General features: G+C 43.9%; 1 protein-coding gene across 2 annotated transcripts; it reads right to left on the reverse strand.

The window, feature by feature from the left end:
* Positions 1 to 434: 434 nt before the first annotated feature.
* On the reverse strand, positions 435 to 22,786 carry sdc4 (syndecan 4). 2 transcript variants are annotated; one of them, XM_020660175.3, is made up of 5 exons: positions 22,552 to 22,786; positions 3,916 to 4,171; positions 3,784 to 3,827; positions 3,422 to 3,620; positions 435 to 3,338 (listed from the first exon to the last, which is right to left on the reverse strand). In XM_020660175.3, the coding sequence occupies exons 1-5, from the start codon at positions 22,606 to 22,608 to the stop codon at positions 3,187 to 3,189; spliced, it is 708 nt and encodes a 235-aa protein (XP_020515831.2). In that variant the 5' UTR covers positions 22,609 to 22,786; the 3' UTR covers positions 435 to 3,186. The 2 variants fall into 2 exon arrangements, with proteins under 2 accessions (XP_020515831.2, XP_020515832.2); XM_020660176.3 differs by having other exon boundaries at positions 3,916 to 4,168; positions 22,552 to 22,785.
* Positions 22,787 to 23,517: the final 731 nt, after the last annotated feature.

Consider the following 23,517-nt stretch of genomic DNA (forward strand, 5'->3'; position numbering starts at 1 on the left):
TTACAGACCCATGCAGAGCTGGATAAACACTGAAGCTTCAGAGTCCACCACATGGTGACCTGAGTGAGCATGGACTCTAGAGAGGAGGGGGGGGAGACAGCTCTCTATGATGTTTAGAATTTAGACTGCAGTACACATTTTAAACACTAGGGGTCAGAGTTACAGACTGCTCCTTTAATGAGCATGCTAATGAAAATGCTACAACAAGTAAAAGGTGAATTTTCCAGTGAAGTGTTTGTAGAGTCGACCTTCTGGGCCACCGTACAATAAAGATGATTCTTAATGTGAACACTTTTAATCACTCTTTACACATTCATTTGAATCCAGCTCATCGTTTCCTCTCTCTGAACGGTTTCTGTCTTTTACCTTCGATCAGTCGGTCGTGTCATATTCAATAAAAACAGAAAAGAGACACAGACGTTGTTTTTAAAATGTTAATGTGCATAAAAATAGTTTATTTCCAAGAATAAATCAGAACCTGCAGAAACCAATGATTCATTGGCTTCTCCACTCCATCGGTGATTCACATGTGATGTGATGAAAAGCAGCAGAACAAACATTTCTCTCTCTCCGAGCTCAGACGGCACACCTGACCTGATCAGAGCCGCTCGCCGTGTGAGGGCGAGCCCGACTGACACTTTGTTCAAACGGCTATCAGAGTTTTCTTGATTCAATTTGAGTTTCTGGAGGTTTAAAAGACCTTGAACCAGCTAGTGTTTTAGAAGCGGGTGGCAGAGAGACCTTGGATATTCAAACACATGTTGGCAGATTTATCAGCGAAGAAGTTTCAAATGTGAAACTTGTCGGGCTCTGATCAGCTCAGGTGTGCAGCTGAGACACGGCTCACATCCCCTGAACAACGAGATGAACAACAAACCACATCAGCAATCCTTCTACAAACAACAAACATAAATAAAAAAGCAAAACAACAAAATCTACAGATAAAAGAAACTCTTACAAAATGAAAAGTTTCCAAACTATCGGCCTCTGAAATCTCAAACTAGTGTATATAAAACTTTTTAAATCACATATACAACAGCTTAAAAAGGGGAGAGCACCCCGACCTGAAAGAAGGCAATAAAATTATTCCACAGTTAAATTAAAACAAAATAAAAATGAACGAGGTGATCTAGTGGAGGGGGGGGGGGGGGGGGGTTGAGGAGGAGGGGGAGGAGGAGGGGAGGAGTTAGTATCAAAACATTACTGCAGGAAACAATTTGGCATTTAAATATTTGGTAGATATTCGTGTTGCCAGGATGTGGCTAAGTACCAACTTTACATCTTTTTTTTATGTTTTTGTAGTTTTTTTTTCTTTAACAACTATTTACAGATCCTCGGTAGAGCAGTGTGCTCGCTGCTCGCTCAGCGGAGAAATGTGAGCGTCGAGTCGCTTCGGTGACGCTCGGAGACCCCAGAGTGAAAAAACAAAAACATCAAACTGTCAGGAGAGTAGCTTATCGAGGAATCATCAACCCCATGATGTAGAAGATAAAAGAAGAAAACGACAGAGTACCGGTTTCTCCGATCACAGAGCTTAACGTGTCTCAGTGGAAATGTACGGCGGCGGCGGCGGCGCGGTGTGTAAACGGGCTCTCTTAGCGACGTGAACGGCGGGCGTGGAAGCTTCACGGAGGAGAGTCAAAGGTGGTTTGATGATCGGGGAAAACTTTCTTATGTGCAGTCAGCTAGCTTAGCACAAAGTCGGGTTGTCATGGTGACAGATTAATAAACTTTGATTTGATTCTAGTAAAAATCAAACCACGTCGTTACCGAAGTTTGTTTACGTTTTGGTGCTTTTTAGAAACTCGATCGTTCAAATCAGATCGTCGACCACGAACGCCATGACGCTAAAGCAAACGCTTCATGGTGATGAAGCTGCAGCGCCATGCGAGCGCTACGAGGTCACACTGAAATATGAAGTCGAGTTTGTCATTCAGCCAAACCAGGCTAGGAGTTTCCATCTGTTTCCAGTCTTTATGCTAAGCTAAGCTAAGCGTCTGCAGGATGTAGCATTTTAAAGTTCTCCCCAAAAAAACATCAAACTTTTCCTTGAGGCTTGAATGTGACTGAAAGCAGGTCAGCGCTGTGTGTGTGTGTGTGTGTGTGTGCTGTGTGTGTGTGTGTGTGTGTGTGTGTGTGTGTGTGTGTGTGTGGAATGTAGGTGTGTGGCCCTGCAGCAGCGTGTTGCTCTGACTCGAGTTCAGCAGAATAACAGAAAAACAAACCCTGGAGGCACGGCGCTCGTTATGACAGCGTTTAGACATCGTCAGCTTTTAAAGTTTTCTCTCAAAGTTTGTGGAAAGAGGGCAAAACGTGTGTGTGTGTGTGTGTGTGTGTGTGTGTGTGTGTGTGTGTGTGTGTGTGTGTGTGTGTGTGTGTGTGTGTGTGTTACAGTATTTGCAAATTCTTCTCCCGGATTGGTTTAGCTTACTTCTCTGGTGCTACGTGGCAGACTGACGGGACTTTCCCGGGTATGAGGAGATACAAAAAGACGGCAGGAAGTCGTTAAAGGTCAAAGGTCGCTTTAATGAACTCTGCTGCGTCTGAAGATGCAAAAAAAATCTTAAACTGAGTGATTTGAAAAAAACCTTCCCGACTCTTTGACCCTTTAAGGAGCACAGCGAGGATAAAAAAGATCGGCGTTACGATCGTTATGGAAGCTTCAGTCCAAGGAGGAGGAGGAGGAGGAGGGGGGGGAGGGGGAGGAGGGGGGAGGGGGGGGGGGAGGAGGAGGAGGAGGGGGGGAGGGGGAGGAGGGGGAGGAGGAGGAGGAGGAGGAGGAGGGGGGGGGAGGGGGAATAAATAACTGGACTGTTAATGTGTACCGTCTTTGCACAGTGTTAGTGTTTCAACTGAAGAGGAGTTTGAAGGTTCAGGGACAAAAACAAAAATGGCCGCCGTGTACTGTGCAGCTGAAGTCGTCCAATCCTGTCGCTCCTTTGTACGAGTTTGAAGAGAGACGAGCTTCTGATTGGTTGAGAGAGCACCAATAATGGAATAGGCAGACATAAGGGGGCGGAGTCAGTCTATTGATTGTGTAGTCGGGGGTTGTCGTCTCTCCTGGTTTCTCCCCCAGAGACACGAGGAAGACGAGGAAGACGAGGAAGACGAGGAAGACGAGGCACTGATTGGGACTTTAAGGGGGTGAGGTGTGTGTGTGTGTGTGTGAGGGACGGGGGGGGGGGTCTATGCGTAGATCTCTGTGGTGGGGGCTTTCTTGTAGATGGGCTTCTTCCCCAAGTCGTAGCTGCCCTCGTCCTTCTTCTTCATGCGGTAGATGAGGAGGAGGATGAGGAGGACGGCGAACATCAGGCCGACGGCGCCGCCCGCGATCAGAGCTGGAAGAGACGAGAAAGAAACAGGAAGTTCAGACACGAGAACATCTCTGATCTGATTTCTGTCTCACTTGGTCTCCACTGACCTGCGAGGACCTCCGTCTTGTTGAAGATGCTGTCGTCTCCGGCGTGCGCCATGAGGACGTTGGACGGGTGCTCCTCGCCGCTCTGACCCTGGTTCCTCAGCAGAGGGATTTCGTTGCTGTTCTGGACGATCTCCAGCTCGTTGACGGTCGGCCGCACCGGGCGCTCCGCCTCGGGGATCTTGTTGTTGTTGACATCAGGCTGAGGAAGAAGAGAGCGAGTTAAAAACATCAAACATGAAATATAAACACCGAGTTTCAACCCAAAGAAGATCCAGAACGTCACTTCCTGTTTTTAGTTCAATTAGAAACATCAGAGTGTACAGCTGGATGATGTAACAGCTCGCCATGGGGGCGTTCCTCACCTTAGCCGTCGTCTTCGTCTCTCTCGGAGGTGAAGCGGTCGTTGCTGTAGAAAGATGAAGATTCTCAGTTTATTATTGAAGAACACCAAAACAACATGAAACCATCTTAAAGACGTTTTCATAAAGACCGACCTCCGTCACCGGATCCTGAGGACTCGTCCTCGTAGTCGTCCTCCTCGTCCTCGTCCTCGTCGTCGTCGTACAGCGGGTAGTAGTCATCGTCATCGTCTTGGTCATATTGGTCTTTGTCGTCCTCGTCGTCTGTGAAGGCGAAGTCTGAGCCGTTGGGCGAGTCTCCAGACGACTCCAGGACGTCACGGTGTGTCGTCGACATGGCGGCGGTCTGTGTGGTCTTCATGGGCATCCACGTCTCCGTCTCCCTCACCTGCTGGGACACCAGAGACACAGCGGGGGGTCAGAGGGGAGCGACCTCCGGATATTCATCATAACACATTTTAGAAGTCGACACAGATTCCTGTTTCCATACTGCTGCAACAAGTAAACGTCCGTGACATCATATATCAGGTGGTTTAACTCCCTGACCTTTGACCTGTGGGTCGTGTTTGTATCAGACTAATAATCTCTCTCTCTCTGAGTCAGAGCTCCACTTTCTAAAACCAGGGGCCAACTTTAGAGGCCTGTGTCTGACTGACGGCGCTTTCTATGCTTTCATAAGACCGCCACACTCGTCAATGTCACTTGTTCCTCACAGGCCAATCAACATCAAGAAGGGGCGGGACTTCTGACATCAGCGTTGTCAACAGCAATGTCGGAGGAGAGACTACTCGGACAGTTTCAGGTGTCGAGCCGCTGCTGATGTCAGGACACAAATCTTTAATGAAGTAAAGTATTCACACACACTGTGAGGTCACTGTGAGGTCACTGTGAGGTCACTGTGAGGGAAGAGGAAGTGTCATTCTGTAACCTAGCAACAAAGAGCGGCGGTGTGAAGTGCTCTGTGTCTTGGAGGTGGTGGGCGTCACCGTGGACTCTTAAAGTTTAATCAGACAAAGTGATTTAATCATCAGTGTGAAGATCTCTAAAGATTCATCAAAGAGATTAACTCAAGATGAAAATACTCTGAAGCTCCTCCCCTAATCACATGAACACCATTCACTGACCATCTGCTGGACACACACACGCGCACACGCACACACACGCAGGTAAACGAGGCGACAAAAGCTCAGAGTAAAGCTCGTCAGAATCGTGTTTTCTGACCGTTCACTTCGTTGACGTTTAAATGCACATCAGGAAAATATGAAAATGTGTTTATGCATCTCAGAATTTTAGCAAATTACCCAAAATCAGACGTCTGTTTTCTGTTGCTGTGCAATCACAACATCAACGATCTCATTTTAAACGTCCGTTACCGTGACAACACTAATCCAGTTGATTTGAGTGTTTAGTTAGAGAGCACGCTGAAGAACAAACTTAGTGTTCCTCATGAAGCCGTCCATTAAGAGAGAACAAAAGCTGACCACAAATCTGACTGGAAACACGCCCGGGCGTCCCTCCTCATTACTCCCCCCTTCCCCCTCCCTCCCCCCCCTCCTCCCCCCTCCCCCCCCCCCCCCCTCTCTGAACACAGAGACTCTGTTCTGTTGACATCATCAGTTCTCCTCATAATCACTTCCATCTGAGTGTTGTAAGGACTCATCATTTGAGGAGTTAGCTGGTGGTTAAGCTCGCCGGGGGCCTCCCAGCATCATGTGTGTGTGTTCTCAAATACTTGGCATAGTAAGGGAGTGTGTTTGACGGTAACCCCCCCCCCCCCCTTTAAAAGTAGCTAATGTGAGTAGAAAGGAGGGAAGGTTTCCTTTGTGACTGCACAACAGCTTCAAACAAGGCGGCCATTTTACTGGGATTCCTCTGAGCTACAAGGTGGGCTGAAGAGGACCCGGGGTCCGTTTTCTCTTTTCATTCTTTAACTTTCCTTAAGCCTCTGTTAACGAGGGACCCTTAATGATTTCAAAGACGAGTAACCAAAAAACTGAACGGGGAAAGGTGGATTCTGAGGATCAACCAGATGCTCCTCAACAGAACCACGAGCGTCAGTCTTCAGTCTTTCTACATCTCTGAAGCATAACCGCCCGAGTACATGGACAGCACTTTTCATGCTGACAGCGTCCACGACCTCCGTTTCAAAGCTTCTCTCCAGCACGTTGTGTCCGTCTGTGACGTCGTTCAGGTGTGTTTAATATCAACATGAAGACGACGTAGAGGAGTCCTGACGTCAGCGCTACACCTCAAACTGTTCCCTCCAAAACACCAGGTAGACTAGCGTCTCCTCCACCATTGCTGTTGACAAAACTGGAATCAGAAGTCCCGCCCCTTTTTGATTTCCATTGGTTGTGAGGGAGGAGTGACAATAGTTGTTCTCAGATGAAATCAGACTTTATGAAGAGGAACGTTCCATTTGTGGAGAACTGCACACCATGGGCTCGTCTTTATTCTGCCTGTGGTCGCACCGCCATGTGGCTGGGAGCCAAAAAGGTTCCTCTAGACGGCCTGCTAGGAACTTCAAAAGCATAGAGTTCCTGCGGGGCAGAATCAATAAAAAAAAAGAAAAAAGGAGGAGGAGGGTACCATAAGTTCCTAGAACTATGAAAAAGTAGCTGCAGCTCTAAAAGGCTGAGTGATGAACACTGAGCACTGTGACAGGAAACCGATGAGGAGGATGTTTTGAGGCTTCTCGCCACCTTTAGTTCTTCTTATCACTGATCTTTAAATCTCAACAGGAAATTAAAAACACTTTTTATTTCACTTTAAAACAAATATGTGGACACATTTTTAATCAAATCACAGTTTTGATCTCTTCTAAGAGCTCCACATTCTTCCTGTGTAACCCCTGGATACTATAGGAGCGACTCCCAGGGTGCGAGTCCCCCCGGTCAAGGATCACCGCTCTATTATGTCCTCATTTAAACCCTACAAGGGCACAGGGGCGCTGTGATCCTCCCTGTGTGTGTGTGTGTGTGTGTGTGTGTGTGTGTGTGTGTGTGTGTGTGTGTGTGTGTGTGTGTGTGTGTGTGTGTGTGTGTGTCTCTTTGTGAATGTGTGTGTGTTCCTAATCCTAAGCCTGAAAATGGTGACTACTGGCTCTTCATTTCCTGCGGCTCCGAGCTGAAGCGTGCTGGAACAGGCCGCTGAGTCACTGTTTATGAGAATCACACTGTTTCACACTCATCTGAGTCAGACGGAGTCTATGAAGTCTGCCAGTGTGAGTCACATCCATTCACACTCCTAATATATTTGAAACCTTTCCCTCAGACACGTCCCACTCACAGTTTCAGTCCACGGGAGCGTCTACCTTCAGGGGTCGTCCAATAAGATCTTAAGATGTTGAACGCCTGATGGGTTAACCTGAATGATCTGTGCAGAAACTCACACATCTTCATGTTCCAATAAAGGGTCTCAACATCTACAATCCGGAGAGAGGATTCAATACGTGTTTTTAATCAACACAATCTGTTCTTTTAACGACTGTGCAGAAAAGTACCAACGCTCTGAAGCATTAACATCTTATTGAAAAGACAGAGGCGTGCAGGAGAGGAAGGAGTGAGTCGTCTGCACACGGTCTTATTGCACAAAATCATGTCGGGTCAATTCTTGTTTTGTTTACAACAAATTGAAAGCACACCGTCTAACATGCATGAGTACGTTAAGTACCAATTCAATGCCCAGTGTAGACTCTCTTTAGCTTTTGTGCTGAGGCTGTGGTCCTTCAAGCGGACGGCCTGGGTTCAAGTCCAACCCTGAGGCTCATTTCCCCCCCTCTCTCAATTTCTATCCACTGTCCCGTCTCTAAAATAAAAAAGGCACAAAAAGCTGCCCAAAATAATCTTAATTAAACAATAATAATGCCTTCTAGTCAGCACCGCTGCACTACCCGATACATCCAAACTATTATGACAGATGATATTAGATGATATTTTAAAAACATGTGGTATTGAAAGTCAGACTCCAAAATTTGACAACATCTGAATCTTCAAATTGAAATATTTCCATAATGATGAACTTCTCAAAGAAAGCATTAAAGATTTGTTATTTTGGGAAACGAGTATTTTAAAGTTCTCTTCATGCTCACAGTTTTAAATACCAAAGTAAAATAACTGAGTTTGCTTTTTCCCAATAAACAAAGCCAACACACACGATCAATAAGCAGAGGAGTCAGGATGTGCCTCCCTGCCAGGTCCCTGGAGAGTCAACAAAGTCCTTCCTGCCCCTGACTTTAAACCACCCTGCTGTGAAGTGTGGACAAACCGTGGCGTCCTGAAGACACGTGCTAAAAGACACTTCACCATTTGCTGCTGCTGCTGGGCTCTACAAAAACAACAGCTCACTGTCTTACATACTGACAGAGGCCTGTCCCAACAGGTCGGATTGTTCAAGCCGACAGAGGAGGAACATAAAGAATTCAAACTGGGGGGGGGGGATTTTTTTTTTTAAGAGGGCAGCCGTTGAATCTACGATCAGATTTGGGGATATTCCATCTTTACTGTGTTCTCCCAGGAGGCTAAGTCAGGTCGGGATTCAGGCCAAGTCCCCGTCTGCCTGGACAAAAACAACTTCAGTCCAAGAATGTGTTGTGAAAGAGCACAGCCACAGCAGAGCGGAGGATGACAGTGGACGTGAAAAATGTGAGCCATAACAGTCTGAAGACTTATTAAAAATACCTTTCTCTGCTACAAAACACAAGTCTGCATTCATGGAGCATGGTGTGGAAAGTGGAACCAGTGCAGACTGGGAGAGAGGGCAGGGAACATCCTGAACTATGGTTATGTAACCACGTCGCTCACAGTGATTTTACAATGACTGGACCACGATCCATTCAGTCCTGGCTCCATGCTCGCTCAGTATCGGTCTCGTGTGTCAATAAACAGGAACTCTGGGAGGATTTGGTTTTTAATTTAAACTAAAGAAACAAAACAGACTGTAAGGAGAGCTTTGTGTTGATAGGACTGGATCTCAAAATAAAGAGAGTGATTCAATAAATATGATTCAACAAACAGTTATACAAGAGAGTATGACGTTACAGGGACTGCATACCATAATACGACTATCCAAAATATACGATAGCAAACTAAAATACGATCAGAAACAACAACATACAGCAACTACGGCTCAATATGTTCCCGTTTGTAACCAAGACAATTGTTTTCTACCCTTCATGACTCTGTCGGTTTCTTAAAAATGTGTTCCTCGTCTTTATGGAAGAGAGACTATAGACTAGAGGTGGGACAAAAATGGATGCATGTAAAAGTCGAGATTCTCCTCTTAAGATTTAAAATTGATTCATAGCTTCGAAAAATCTTCACTCGTTTTTTTTCTGGCTGATCAGTCACTCCCTGCTAAGAGGAAATAATATTACTGTCTCAACCAATCAAGACAATCATCAACAAATGTGGTACTTTTCCTGCCGTCCAGAGTGTATTTCTGTATTTTAGCTTAAACCAAACAAAGATCTGCTTGTTTTATAAAAGCCTCTTAATTGCAGCGCTTGTTGGCCTTGTTGTGTCAAAGCAGAATAAATACCCACAAGGCGACCATGAGACCTCGACATCATCACTAAACAAAACTTGGTCAACAGATTAGAGACCACAGGAGTCGAATTAAAAACCAGAGAAAACAAGAAAGAAAGCTGAACAGCTCATAAACCAACAAGACAGACATGAATAACTTGCTGTTCACTTTTGAGATCAATCACTCGTAAAAAAGGACTCATCACCGTTTCCAAAAGCCCGAAGGCGACGTCTAGGAGTGTCTAATGTTGGACCACAGCCAAACACTTGAGCTTTCCATTAATAAAAAAACAAAAGGTAGCAAAGTCTCACTAAAGTGATTACAAAACTCTATGAATGATCGACATGTTGGGAAGGTTCAAATATATAAAGGTTACTGGACTAGCTGCTGTGGATTCCTTCAGCTCTGCAACGTTATCCTCGGGGACAAATGCCACCAATCAGTCAAAGATTATATCCACTAGAAGTTGTTTTTGTTCCCGTCAGGCTCTGATTGTTATTGTAAGGAAAGGATCCCTACAGAGAGAAACCTTTCTGTTTCAGAGGATTCTTTAATCCACTAACAGCTGTTCTGTTGCTCTTTTCAAAGCCACCAAACTACATTAACAAAAACACTGATTTTACCTCAGTAAAATCGGGAGTTGGTGGTCCAGTGCTGCTTCAATTAATTACAATTAACAAGGTCATTGCCTGTAATAAAAAAATATTGTTTTCTATGCAGACTTACAAATTGAAAACACCAACTCCTGAAATATCACAAACTTAGAAAAGGAGGAAGTGGTAGACAAGCAACTCCCATGTTCTGCAAGGTAAAATACCTGTTTTTATCTTTAATGAACATCTGTTTCTGCTTTAATGAGGATCTCACCTAGATAACAAAAAGGTTTATCTCTGCAGGGATCCCTTCTGTAATGATGTCAGGCAGAATAACAATCTGAAAGGCAGTAACTCTTCGGGGCAAAACAAGGTAGTTGCTGATCTACTTAGATAGTATAGACACCGGACTCCATTGACAAAAACACTCATGTTACGCTGGAGAAAACAGGAGTTGCTGATCTTATTGTAACAGTTTGTCATTTTATTGTCTGGTTAATAAATACATGCACCCTCTTCAAGTTGCAGGTAGTTAGGTCTGCATCAGGACTTCACATGAGATAGAGGTAACCTCCTTGTTGTTTCTCCTCTGGCTACAACCAGTCGAGGTCGTACTCCTTGTTTATGCTACAAAACTCAGCATGTAGGTCCTAAAAAACGTCCCATTCCCCCCCTCGATTGTCCACATTCTCTGAAAAGCTGTCCGTCAAGACACCCGCCACCAAGCCTCCGGGTCTGTCCCTTCCTTTGACACCAAACAATACCGGTGGACTCCTCAAGAGCATATCAATGACCAAGGTAACCCGGGATAAGCCCGCAGCAGCCTCCCTTCATTAAAGTGGGGAAACAATCCCTCCATCTGCCGACGCACAGAGAGGCATCTGGTCCATTCACAGGGCGCCGTGGAGGAGGTACAAAGTTTGAAAAGAAACACCAGCACAGAGGAATGTGCTTCCTTATTCTTTGTGATGCCCAATGTCTCGTGACCTTTTCATGAAAAATTGTTTTCCAACTTTTTTTCCTCCTCTGCTAATCCACCACAAGATCCTATTTCACCAAAACACACCTCGCATTTTAGTTTAAGCCCAAAGTGATACTCTCCTCTTCGTCTTTACCACCTCCTCCCCTCATCTCCACATTTCTGCCCCTCCATTCCCAATCCTGTTTTTCCACTTCTCCCCCGCCCCCTCCTGCTGCTGGGTGATACTTGAACCAGCAGGATTTGCACCACGTATTGTGTCGCCTGATCTGCTCGTAAGATGCCCTTCTGACCCCTGATGTAACCACACACACACACACACACACACACACACACACACACACACACACACACACACAGCAGGAGTGCAGGGACTTGAGTTTATGGTATCCAAAGGGCCCCATAAGAAGGGATCTATTATGGGGTCATTATTATTCATGTCCTTGTGTTTCTCCGGCGTACAGTCAAGAAAACAAAACATAGGGTTTTCATTATGGGCCTTGTTTTCCTTCCAGAAGTTCGCTGGCACACCAAACCACACCCCTAGTCCTCTACCTTTGCATTTCTGCTCTGACAGGCGAGCTCCAGAGTCCTCCTACCTACGCTCTATCTATAGCAAGATTTCCAGCTACCAGCTCCGTGTGAGACGCTAAAGGAACATGGCACACAGACCTCACCTCCATCTGAAGGTTCCAGTAACAGCTGGAAGACAAATCAGTAAGGCTGTGATGGACTAATCCATAACAAACCAGATCAAACTCATTCTGTGAGGGAGTTACTCCGACTGTAAGAGATTTGTTTTCCACTGGAAACGTTCATTAAAGAAACTTCCTCCTCCCTTTCCGACTGGATCACCTAACTGAGTCACAGAGCTCTCTGCCCTCTGCCATCACAAAACAAATATTAAATCATACAAGTGTCATATTTCTGCACTTCCCTTCCAGAATAAACAGGACCACTTGTTTTCTGTTCCTTTCCTGTTTATCTGAGATAATGCTGACGTTGTTTTCAGACCGACCAGCTGTTGATTCAGTCTCCTCTGATAGGCCGAATTGAGTTCTGACGAGCGTCTCACAGAGGGGACGTCCCCGATCTTATCGTAATGACCTTTATTGGACACTTCTTCCTGCTGATGAAGCCGTGCAGCCTCGTCGATTGGATGATTCCCCTCTGTAATAACTGAACTCATGACTGATGGACGACTGAAGCCTGCAGCGAGTCAAACTCTCTAAAGCTTCCTCTTCTTCTCCTCACTCTCGTCTTTGATGCGTGTCCCTCAGGCGAGCATATCGCTGCCGCACATCAAAGACAGTACAGCTTAATGGACCAAATGTAAGCCACCGACGAGTTATCAGCCAAAAGATCGGCCCGAGGCTTTAAACGGCAGGAAAAAATAAGACGAGGGCAGGAAAACAGGAAACATCCATCAAAGATAAATGAACCCAGCGTTCAATAAAAAGCTATAGTCCTAAAAATAAGCACGACTGTGGATAAAAGGCGGCAAACAACTGGCTTAGTTATACTTTTGAAGGGATGTTGGACACATGAGAGCGGCCAGTCATTCAAAAAAGATCACAAAGACTCCAATTCATTTCCAAAAAGATGCTCAAGTCGATTCTTTATCCCTCACAGATGTGGATCAGTCCACTTCCTGGTTCATAAAGCTTATTCTAAAATGTAAAAAAAAGCAGCCTTTGTTAGTGTGACCATTATTTCAAGTAGTTCCCTTCATAGCACACCCTCAGTAATGTTTAATCACAGCTGATACAGAGCTCTCTTTATGGTGGTGGTTAATCTTCAACATCGTGCATCAGACAGACTGACTCATAACAAACAAAGGGACAAAAGAGAGAGTCAAAGGAAATGTGTTTGGTGGACATTTCTGGTGCTGATCAACCTGGACTGTGTTTGAGCACTGGTTCAGTCAGTCTCCTGTCAATAACAATAAACACATAAACACACAAAGGCTGAAATGAAAGTCGACAGGCAGAAACGTAACCTACCATCCCTGAAACATGCACATGAACTTCTTTTCGTCATCATATTTCATAAACTGTGCCGGTTGGTCGCAGGGTTGACAAGATATTAGAATTTGAAACTATGATGCTAGTAAAAATTTAAATCGACAACCCTGCAGCAAAATTAGACGTCCTTGGCAATTTCCTGCACACTGTCTGAAGTGAACAAATGGATCAAGTGACAGACGTTCATCAGAGCAGCTGAGTAACGACCAGCAGCCTCCTCCATCACAGAGCTGCGTCTCAGGTGATGGAGACGTTCTGCACTGACTCTACGGCGAGATTGCTGGAGGAAGAGATCATCTTGGATCTTTATTTTAAATTCTGTGTTGGAAAGTTGCAAAACTAGGCTAAGTAAATAAATACTACTGAATACGGTAAGAAATGAAATCCTCCTACACTCAGACACACGGTCTCTCTCCTTGCTCGCTTTACCACCTACACATTCAGCTACTCTCATACAGAACTACTCTACCCGACAGGATTGATCTGCAGGATTTGTGAAGAGGACTTTTACTTATCATGGGAGCACGTTGGAGATGTTTGGACTCAAGCTTCAAACCTTCAAACTTCTCCCTCTACCTCCCGTGGTGATGTGTGGACACAAAAAGCTGACATGATCTCTTGCAAATAGAAGTGCAGAGAGTCCGTCTTGAAGACGTGATTTGAGAAACAAATCTGATTTACCTGCAGTCTGAACAAAGACTTAGGAAGGAAGTCTCCACACACACACACACACACACACACACTCATGCAAAGTCCCAGCACTAACACAAGTTCATCAAAGCTCAGTTTACAAAGATCTGAACAAAGCAAGGACGTTTAGACATCAAGACGAAAAGTTTCCCACATGAACTTCTGACTAAGCCCCTGCTGCAGAGAGGGAGACCCCGCACACACACTGAGACACATACTGTCACCACAAGACATTTGCCTGTGCACACACACACCACTTCAAAGAGGGACTGTATTATTGAGAGACATTTGTCAGGAAGGGCGCCTGAATAAGGGGAAACCCTCATACCACCAAAACCCCCTGTGGTCTCTGGTGTGTGTGTGTGTGTGTGTGTGTGTGTGTATACACTGTAGAAGGCATAAGAAAGTTTTCTTTTCTGGAAGTACATTTCTGATGAAGAACACAAGACTTCTAAATGACTCAGAAGGTGTTTTCCGTTTAATTGCTGAAGAAGAATCAGTGTAAACAACGCCTTCTTATGAGAATATGTTTTGCCACCAGTGATGAAATGTCCAACTTTAAAGTTCTACAGACTTAAAACAAAGTTGTCTTTTTCTTTACGTCTGGATGTCCTCTGAACAATTGTGATATACTTCCCACATTACGTAATCGCATTAGAGAGTCCACCTTATTGGGTTATGTGTTGTGTTGCCCACCCTGAGGGTTTTTGATCATTACATTCCTCCCTCACGTTTTGCAGCCAGATACAGGCGTTCTGCAGGGGAGAGGTTAGCTCAGCGCCGATAGCTGCCATCAGTCTGGCTTCAGGCCTGGAACAACCATCTGTCACAATGTGACAGCCGAGGCTGCACATCAAACGGCCTCCCTGCAGGCTCGCTCACACACGGTGGAAACACAGGCCGGATCATATTGCATGTTTGGGACGAGGCCCTCTATGATTTGACCGGTCACCACAAAGCCACAACACATTTTCTTTTCAGGAACGAGGGAGGAGAAGTACAGAAGTGCAGATGCTGAGTGTCTCTCTCGGTGTCACGCAGGAGACTTGGCAGCTCGGGTTAGAAAGCTGCTGCTGCTTCATGCTCGCTGAAAAAACACTCCGATCACCACCTGCATCACCGTGTGAACTAAAGTCTGCCCTAGTGTTAAAGATTCACCCTGCCACCCCTCGTACTCAGATTCACCCTGCCACCCCTCGTACTCAGATTCACCCTGCCACCCCTCGTACTCAGATTCACCCTGCCACCCCTCGTACTCAGATTCACCCTGCCACCCCTCGTACTCAGATTCACCCTGCCACCCCTCGTACTCAGATTCACCCTGCCACCCCTCGTACTCCTAGTGTTAAAGATTCACCCAAATTCAAATTAGATAAATGAATCATCATTTTATTTTTGAGTCAAATAATACACTCATATTCTGAAACTTAAAGCTCATTTGAATTTTCAAATGAGCTTTAAGTTTGAATTCTGATCACTAATCACTCCCATAGAGAAGCTGCTGTGTCAGGCTGCTCGTCTGTACATTTTGTTTTGGGGCGTTAAGAATGTGCTCTGTAAAGCTTTAAGGAATCATCAAGTATGTTTACAAAAGGTTTGTGTTGGCATGCACAAAACAACAACTACTGTTGATCATTAGGAGTCTTGACTTATTGGTTTTTTAAACTTTAAACTGCAGCTACTCAAACAATGATTGAACATTATTTAGAAGTTTTTATGACCAGACTGGCTCAGCAGAAATGAAGTTCATGATTGTTTTAGTTCAGAAGAAGACAGCAGACTTAAACTCCTCACCAGAAAAGTCAACTCAAAACCTGACCTTGATTGTCGACTCTGAGTGCATAGCAGTAACTTTCTGACTAGTCAGTGATCGCTGATTTTCCAGACAAAGTACAAAATATCAAAATCAGAGCTTTATGGTGCGCTACCAAACCAATTTCCAGACTTTGTCCAAATCCACACTTGAACCGGCGACCCTCTAGGTCCGATCCCCGAGATCCTGCAGACTGAGCGACGGCCGTCCTGTGGCGACCTAAATACTATTAAACCCTAAGCACTATTCAGGCGTGATTGGCACAGGACTGGAGGAATGACAGAAACAACTTTGGTCCGTACCTTGCTGTCAACACAGCTGGTTAGGCCACACGGTAACAAAGTGCTTATCAAAACAGGATCACACTTTATTAGTGTTGTTTATTAAGAGTTGTGTACCCCGACATACAAGGACAGCACACAAACGGTCATCAAAATGTTCTGTTCTTTTTTCAATAAACAAAGAAAGGTTCCAGACGGTTTAACTAGAAAGTGGCTCCAACAAAAGCAACCAGAGAGATTGATATGACCAGCAACAGGACGGGTTTCATGGTCCACTTCTACATTCATATAGTTCCCGTCCGCAGTGCCAGAGTATGCAGCGGTTGAGCCGGGGTGGAGAGCCGGGGGGGGGGGGGGGATCAGATTCTCGCCTGCCCTCCATCACAGGCAGGAAGGACAAAACCCTCCTCTCTCCGTGCCAACATTCCTCAGCCCAAAGGGATTTTATAGACCAGCGGACAGCAATGCAGGAACCATTATTACATCCTAGTGATACTATTTATCATGCTCCCTCCTCCCTTCCCTGCCGCCCCACGTTCTTTTCACCACACAGGCTTTCAGAGCACCCCGTCATGCAAAAGAGACAAAAAAAAAAAACTTCCTTAAAAAAAAAAAAAAAAAAACTGGCTCATTCTGGTGCAAATCATCGGGGGCTAAATGCAAAAACCCGTCACATTCCTACAACATATAACAAATGGACTCTTTCCCGAGCCTCCAAAGGCAACAAGCTGAGGTTTGGTGGTGCAACATGGATTAACTCCGGAGGGAAAAGAGGATTTTTTTTTACCCTGATTAACCACCACGCCACCACCCCAGTCAGCGTCATGAGCACATTTGGTAAATTGAGGTGGTTTGGCACGGATTATTGAAACAAAAACCGCAAAAAGTCTTTAAAGTTGAGAATTTTTGTCCAATTAAGATAATTAGTCCATCAGCGCCACCTTTTCTGTGGGCCTCTCAGCCTCTCAAAGTGTTTGAAACTTCGATGCCCCGTGTTTTAAAACAATCAGACAACCGCTGTTATTTTATTGAACAATCAAAAAGAACCAAAGCTTTAAAAAAGAAAAAACATAATTCAGGGCTTCAGTCATATTTTAAATCCAAACTGCAGCAGCAGAAAGAGAGATACACTGTCCAAAACATTTCAGTTAACAATAAAATGCGAAAACCTTTTTTTTTTTGTTAAAATCGAAACAGATCTCAATATTTCTTGAGTTGTACTCTCACCATCATGACAACCTAGGTAACTTGTGAACAGAATTTAATGGTAGCTCAGCTCTCAGCCCCCAAAGCCCAAGACAAAACAGTTGAAAAACATTGATCTGATAATTGAGATGAGTATCTGACAAAGTGCTGCACTGCAAAATAACAAATACGTTACCAAATGATTCATGCAGCTTTGAGAGTGAGTGGAAGTTTGTCTGCTGTTAGTTGTTGCTAACAAAAACATTCCCCTCTCTCTGTGTCCCTGATTTCAGCCTATTTTTACTGTCCTGTCTCTAAATAAAAGGAAAGAAAGCCTATTAAAAAAAAAACACAATAGTTGGCGCCAAAAACATCTGTTTTTGATGCAGTGTTATGGATTTTTTTTTGCATCATATCAAAGTTTAAATTCTTGTTGCGTGACTTACGGCTTCAACACAGGAGGAGGACTTGTGTTCCCATAGAAGGGCAGAAAATGCTGAGGTCAATGGAAAAGAGCATGAAGAACAGGATTTGTTTGGCACAGTCAAACTGATAAAAGTGTGCAGAGGAGTCAGCAGATATGACAGAAATTGAAGAGGTCAACTTACAAACTGTTGCTTCAACAGAGAGCAGAGAAAGTTACTGAAACCAGAACGTCCCAGCATTAGACGATTTAACCCCCAGACTGATCTCATTGAGAAAAACATTCCAATCATGCCTGCAGCTCCCAAAAAAAAAGGGGAAAACCCTCATTTGCATTCAGAGCACGCTCTTTGTCAGGTAGAAGAACATTGTTATCGATTAGCTTGGGAACACCAAACTTGCATACCAGCGATGACCTCAGTGGGAAGAGAGAAGAAAGAGCTGGAGGGAGGATTGTCATAGCTTAGAGGCTAAGTATCCATCAAAGGGAGGTGAAGTAAAGAGAGAAAAGAAAAGAGGGAGGAAAAGTCACAGAGGTCTATGCAGGAATGACACCCGACCACAGACACAGAGAGGGACAGGGGGAGATCTGCACGCTAACAGAACTGCAACTCCTGTGTCATGCATGTTAAATCACTGTTTTTAGACAATACTAGTTACTTGTTTTAGTGGGAAATCTGTAAGTGTATCCTTACTTCACTAATCTAGAGGAAAGGAGTGTCCTTATGAAAAGGCCCCTGGGTCCTATTGAGACCCTTCCGAGTGTGCAAAATCCCCAAGAGGGCCAGTCAAGGTCACCAGAGGTCACATTCCTGAGGGGAAATCAAAAAAGCAGAGGGCGAAGAAGAGAAGGGAGCAGCGGGGGAGACGACAAGGACGATCACTGGATCATGACAGCAACATGCTGCTGGAGAGAGGACCAGTACAACTCTTCCAGTCCAGTGTTGGCGTCCTGAGAGTTTCTGGTGCCTCATGGGAAATATCTGTTGGTCCCGGCATGTTACAGTGACACATGTGACACTCACGTCTTCAAACTTTTACAACACTTTTTCAAGACTTCTCTGGTGTTGTAGCTGAGGCATGCACCCTGGACCGACTGGTAAATCCTGCATGTTTCTGCTGTTCATCCATTCACACCATTTGTAGCAACCAACTGGGCTGACTGGGGGGCAGGGTGCATGTGTTTGTGTGTGGGTGGTATCCACATAGCCTCCAGTAAACACACTCAGAAATAAACTACCTAAAAGCTGTGTTAAAAAAATAAATAAAATGGAGGCAAGAGGAAGATTAGAGCTGAAACTGGAGGTCTGTCCTTCAACATGTGAATGTGGAGTTTTCTCTAAGACTGAACTTGTGGTTTAGAGGAAAAGAAAAATAGAGATTTAAAAGAAACTAAACAAATAAATTCTCCAGATTCTCCAAACTGCTCACAGCCCATCCTACAGCTCTGTGGAGTCATAAACTTCTCTTTGTTTGCTCACATTTGTAAAAGTATGTTAGGTTGTCACTGTTACACTCTGCCCACAAAGCCACCTCTCGACTCGCTGTGGATTGATCGACAGTTGAGCGGCGTGCTGTCATCATATGCTGAATGAGCTGAAGTTTATCAAAAAAACATTTTTCCAACACGAAGCCAAAACGTTGGTGATCTAAAAAGAGAATAAACTTTGAGAAATCTGTTAAAGCTGTTTGATGTAACAAAGTCCATCAACGTTTATTTGACTACCTGCTGTTAGGGATGGCTATAAATAAAGGGATAGGTCGACTGTGGTTCAGTGGTAGAGTCAGTCATCTGATCCCTGATGAGTTAATACTGAAGGACTCTCCAACAGCAGCCTCTACCATCAGTGTGTGAATGGATGAGTTAATACTGATGGACTCTTTACACAGCAGCCTCTACCATCAGTGTGTGAATGTGTATGAATGGATGAGTTAATACTGACGGACTCTCCAACAGCAGCCTCTACCATCAGTGTGTGAATGGATGAGTTAATACTGATGGACTCTTTACACAGCAGCCTCTACCATCAGTGTGTGAATGGATGAGTTAATACTGATGGACTCTTTACACAGCAGCCTCTACCATCAGTGTGTGAATGGATGAGTTAATACTGATGGACTCTCCAACAGCAGCCTCTACCATCAGTGTGTGAATGGATGAGTTAATACTGATGGACTCTTTACACAGCAGCCTCTACCATCAGTGTGTGAATGTGTATGAATGGATGAGTTAATACTGATGGACTCTCTAACAGCAGCCTCTACCATCAGTGTGTGAATGGATGAGTTAATACTGACGGACTCTCCAACAGCAGCCTCTACCATCAGTGTGTGAATGGATGAGTTAATACTGATGGACTCTCCAACAGCAGCCTCTACCATCAGTGTGTGAATGGATGAGTTAATACTGATGGACTCTCTAACAGCAGCCTCTACCATCAGTGTGTGAATGTGTATGAATGGATGAGTTAATACTGATGGACTCTTTACTCAGCGGCCTCTACCATCAGTGTGTGAATGGATGAGTTAATACTGATGGACTCTCTAACAGCAGCCTCTACCATCAGTGTGTGAATGGATGAGTTAATACTGACGGACTCTCCAACAGCAGCCTCTACCATCAGTGTGTGAATGGATGAGTTAATACTGATGGACTCTCTAACAGCAGCCTCTACCATCAGTGTGTGAATGGATGAGTTAATACTGACGGACTCTCTAACAGCAGCCTCTACCATCAGTGTGTGAATGGATGAGTTAATACTGACGGACTCTCTAACAGCAGCCTCTACCATCAGTGTGTGAATGGATGAGTTAATACTGACGGACTCTCCAACAGCAGCCTCTACCATCAGTGTGTGAATGGATGAGTTAATACTGATGGACTCTTAAGCAGCCTCTACCATCAGTGTGTGAATGTGTATGAATGGGTGAGTTAATACTGATGGACTCTTAAGCAGCCTCTACCATCAGTGTGTGAATGTGTATGAATGGATGAGTTAATACTGATGGACTCTTAAGCAGCCTCTACCATCAGTGTGTGAATGTGTATGAATGGGTGAGTTAATACTGATGGACTCTTAAGCAGCCTCTACCATCAGTGTGTGAATGTGTATGAATGGATGAGTTAATACTGATGGACTCTCTAACAGCGGCCTCTACCATCAGTGTGTGAATGTGTATGAATGGGTGAGTTAATACTGACGGACTCTCTAACAGCAGCCTCTACCATCAGTGTGTGAATGTGTATGAATGGGTGAGTTAATACTGACGGACTCTCTAACAGCAGCCTCTACCATCAGTGTGTGAATGGATGAGTTAATACTGATGGACTCTCTAACAGCAGCCTCTACCATCAGTGTGTGAATGTGTATGAATGGGTGAGTTAATACTGACGGACTCTCTAACAGCAGCCTCTACCATCAGTGTATGAATGGATGAGTTAATACTGACGGACTCTCTAACAGCAGCCTCTACCATCAGTGTGTGAATGTGTGTTGTTAATGTGGTTTCTCATAAATCACTTCGTTCTCTGTTATTTTATTGAAGTGAAACCTGTTTGTTGACCCACTTCATGTCAAGTGTTTCTCCTCAGAACAAATTATTGAGGCATTAAGTCACTTTAGAGATCCTCAAACACAACAACAAACTGTTTTTACTAAAGTCCACACACACACACACTGACTGGACCCCCCCCCCCCCCCACACACACACACACACACCAACACACACTGCTCCTGTTTTTTCACACATTTAAACCCGGGTTAAAAAGTCGTTAAAAGTCATTAAACGGTTAAATCCCAGTTTCCGGAGTCCCGTTAACAGCAGACTAACAGTTCCTACACTTAATGAAACAGTCAGAAACAGTTCCTACACTTAATGAAACAGTCAGAAACAGTCAGAAACAGTATAAAACAGTCAGAAACAGTATAAAACAGTCAGAAACAGTTCCTACACTTAATGAAACAGTCAGAAACAGTTCCTACACTTAATGAAACAGTCAGAAACAGTCAGAAACAGTATAAAACAGTCAGAAACAGTATAAAACAGTCAGAAACAGTTCCTACACTTAATGAAACAGTCAGAAACAGTTCCTACACTTAATGAAACAGTCAGAAACAGTCAGAAACAGTTCCTACACTTAATGAAACAGTCAGAAACAGTTCCTACACTTAATGAAACAGTCAGAAACAGTCAGAAACAGTTCCTACACTTAATGAAACAGTCAGAAACAGTCAGAAACAGTATAAAACAGTCAGAAACAGTATAAAACAGTCAGAAACAGTCAGAAACAGTATAAAACAGTCAGAAACAGTATAAAACAGTCAGAAACAGTCAGTAACAGTCAGTAACAGTATAAAACAGTCAGAAACAGTCTGAAACAGTCAGAAACAGTCAGTAACAGTATAAAACAGTCTGAAACAGTCAGAAACAGTCAGTAACAGTATAAAACAGTCTGAAACAGTCTGAAACAGTCAGAAACAGTCAGTAACAGTATAAAACAGTCAGAAACAGTCTGAAACAGTATAAAACAGTCAGAAACAGTATAAAACAGTCAGTAACAGTCAGTAACAGTATAAAACAGTCTGAAACAGTCTGAAACAGTCAGAAACAGTCAGTAACAGTATAAAACAGTCAGAAACAGTCTGAAACAGTCTGAAACAGTATAAAACAGTCAGAAACAGTATAAAACAGTCAGAAACAGTCAGTAACAGTATAAAACAGTCTGAAACAGTCTGAAACAGTCAGAAACAGTTCCTACACTTAATGAAACAGTCAGAAACAGTCAGAAACAGTCAGAAACAGTTCCTACACTTAATGAAACAGTCTGAAACAGACAGTAACAGTCAGTAACAGTCTGAAACAGTCTGAAACAGTATAAAACAGTCAGAAACAGTATAAAACAGTCAGAAACAGTCAGTAACAGTATAAAACAGTCTGAAACAGTCTGAAACAGTCAGAAACAGTTCCTACACTTAATGAAACAGTCAGAAACAGTCAGAAACAGTCAGAAACAGTTCCTACACTTAATGAAACAGTCAGTAACAGTCTGAAACAGTCTGAAACAGTCAGTAACAGTCAGTCAGAAACAGTCAGTAACAGTCTGAAACAGTCTGAAACAGTCTGAAACAGTCAGTAACAGTCAGTCAGAAACAGTCAGTAACAGTCTGAAACAGTCTGAAACAGTCAGAAACAGTCAGAAACAGTCAGTAACAGTCAGTAACAGTCAGAAACAGTCTGAGAGGTTCAGTAAACTCACCGACTCTGAGAACACAGAGGCTGAAAACATCAACACGAGGCACAGCAGCTTCAGCATGTCGGACAGATTGATGAAGATGAATGAAGAAGAATGAAGATGAAGGATTTAAAACACGGAACAGGGTCTTCACGAGTGTCCGTGTCCAGGTATAGTCCAACAGGTGGAGTACAAACGGGTCCTCTTTATCACCTGGTTTAACGCGGTCGGTGTTTCTTCTTCTCTGACGCTACACGGGTTCAACTGCTCTATTCATAAGAGCAACCCATCCGGGTACTTTGCCCAAACAATGCCGGCCCCGCCCCTTTCTGGGTGAAATCGCGCCCCCCCCCAGCTCTCATCCAATCAGCGACGAGCTGTGACGTCGCGCTCCGCTATCTTCTCCATAATTTACGGTAAATCCGTCACATTCAACAGGTTGGCCCCGCCCCCTTCTATCCACTCGCCTCAGGAGTAAATTACCCGGATGAGAGCATTTATTAATGAATGTAAGCGGATATAAAAGTGTTTTTATGTTATTTCAACCTTTAAATTTATACATTTGATATATTTGGAGTACAATTCACAATTTTAAAATAAATGTTGGATTAAAATAATCCACAAGTTTAATATTTTAAATATTTTATAATCTGTTAAATTTATAAAGTTTGATTTTCATTTCAATTCAAGACTCATATCCAGACTATGAGCTATATTATATTATTATATTATTATATCATGTTTTTTCATATCTTTTATGATATGATGATACACTATCTTATATTATTGTTATTGCATTTTGTTATATAATGTTGAATAACTTTGGATTTGTATTATAAATGATTTAGTTTCATTTGTTAACACATTTCATACAAACGTAAACTCGCTGTGCTTTACTGTAAGACACGGGGGAAAAAACATGTTCAGAAATGAACCAATAGATTCAAAATACATTTAGAAAAGGAGCCCTCCCCACACACACACACACAC

Source organism: Labrus bergylta, chromosome 5 (assembly GCF_963930695.1).
Source record: "Labrus bergylta chromosome 5, fLabBer1.1, whole genome shotgun sequence".
NCBI lineage: Eukaryota > Metazoa > Chordata > Actinopteri > Labriformes > Labridae > Labrus > Labrus bergylta.

Excerpts from the sequence above, each read along its gene's own strand:
- sdc4 (XM_020660175.3), bottom strand. The coding sequence starts at position 22,608 with ATGCTGAAGCTGCTGTGCCTCGTGTTGATGTTTTCAGCCTCTGTGTTC. Across the intron at positions 4,172-22,551 it reads CCTCTGTGTTCTCAGAGTCG|CAGGTGAGGGAGACGGAGAC; the intron begins GTGAGTTTACTG and ends CTGGTGTCCCAG. Across the intron at positions 3,621-3,783 it reads AGACGAAGACGACGGCTAAG|CCTGATGTCAACAACAACAA; the intron begins GTGAGGAACGCC and ends CTTCTTCCTCAG.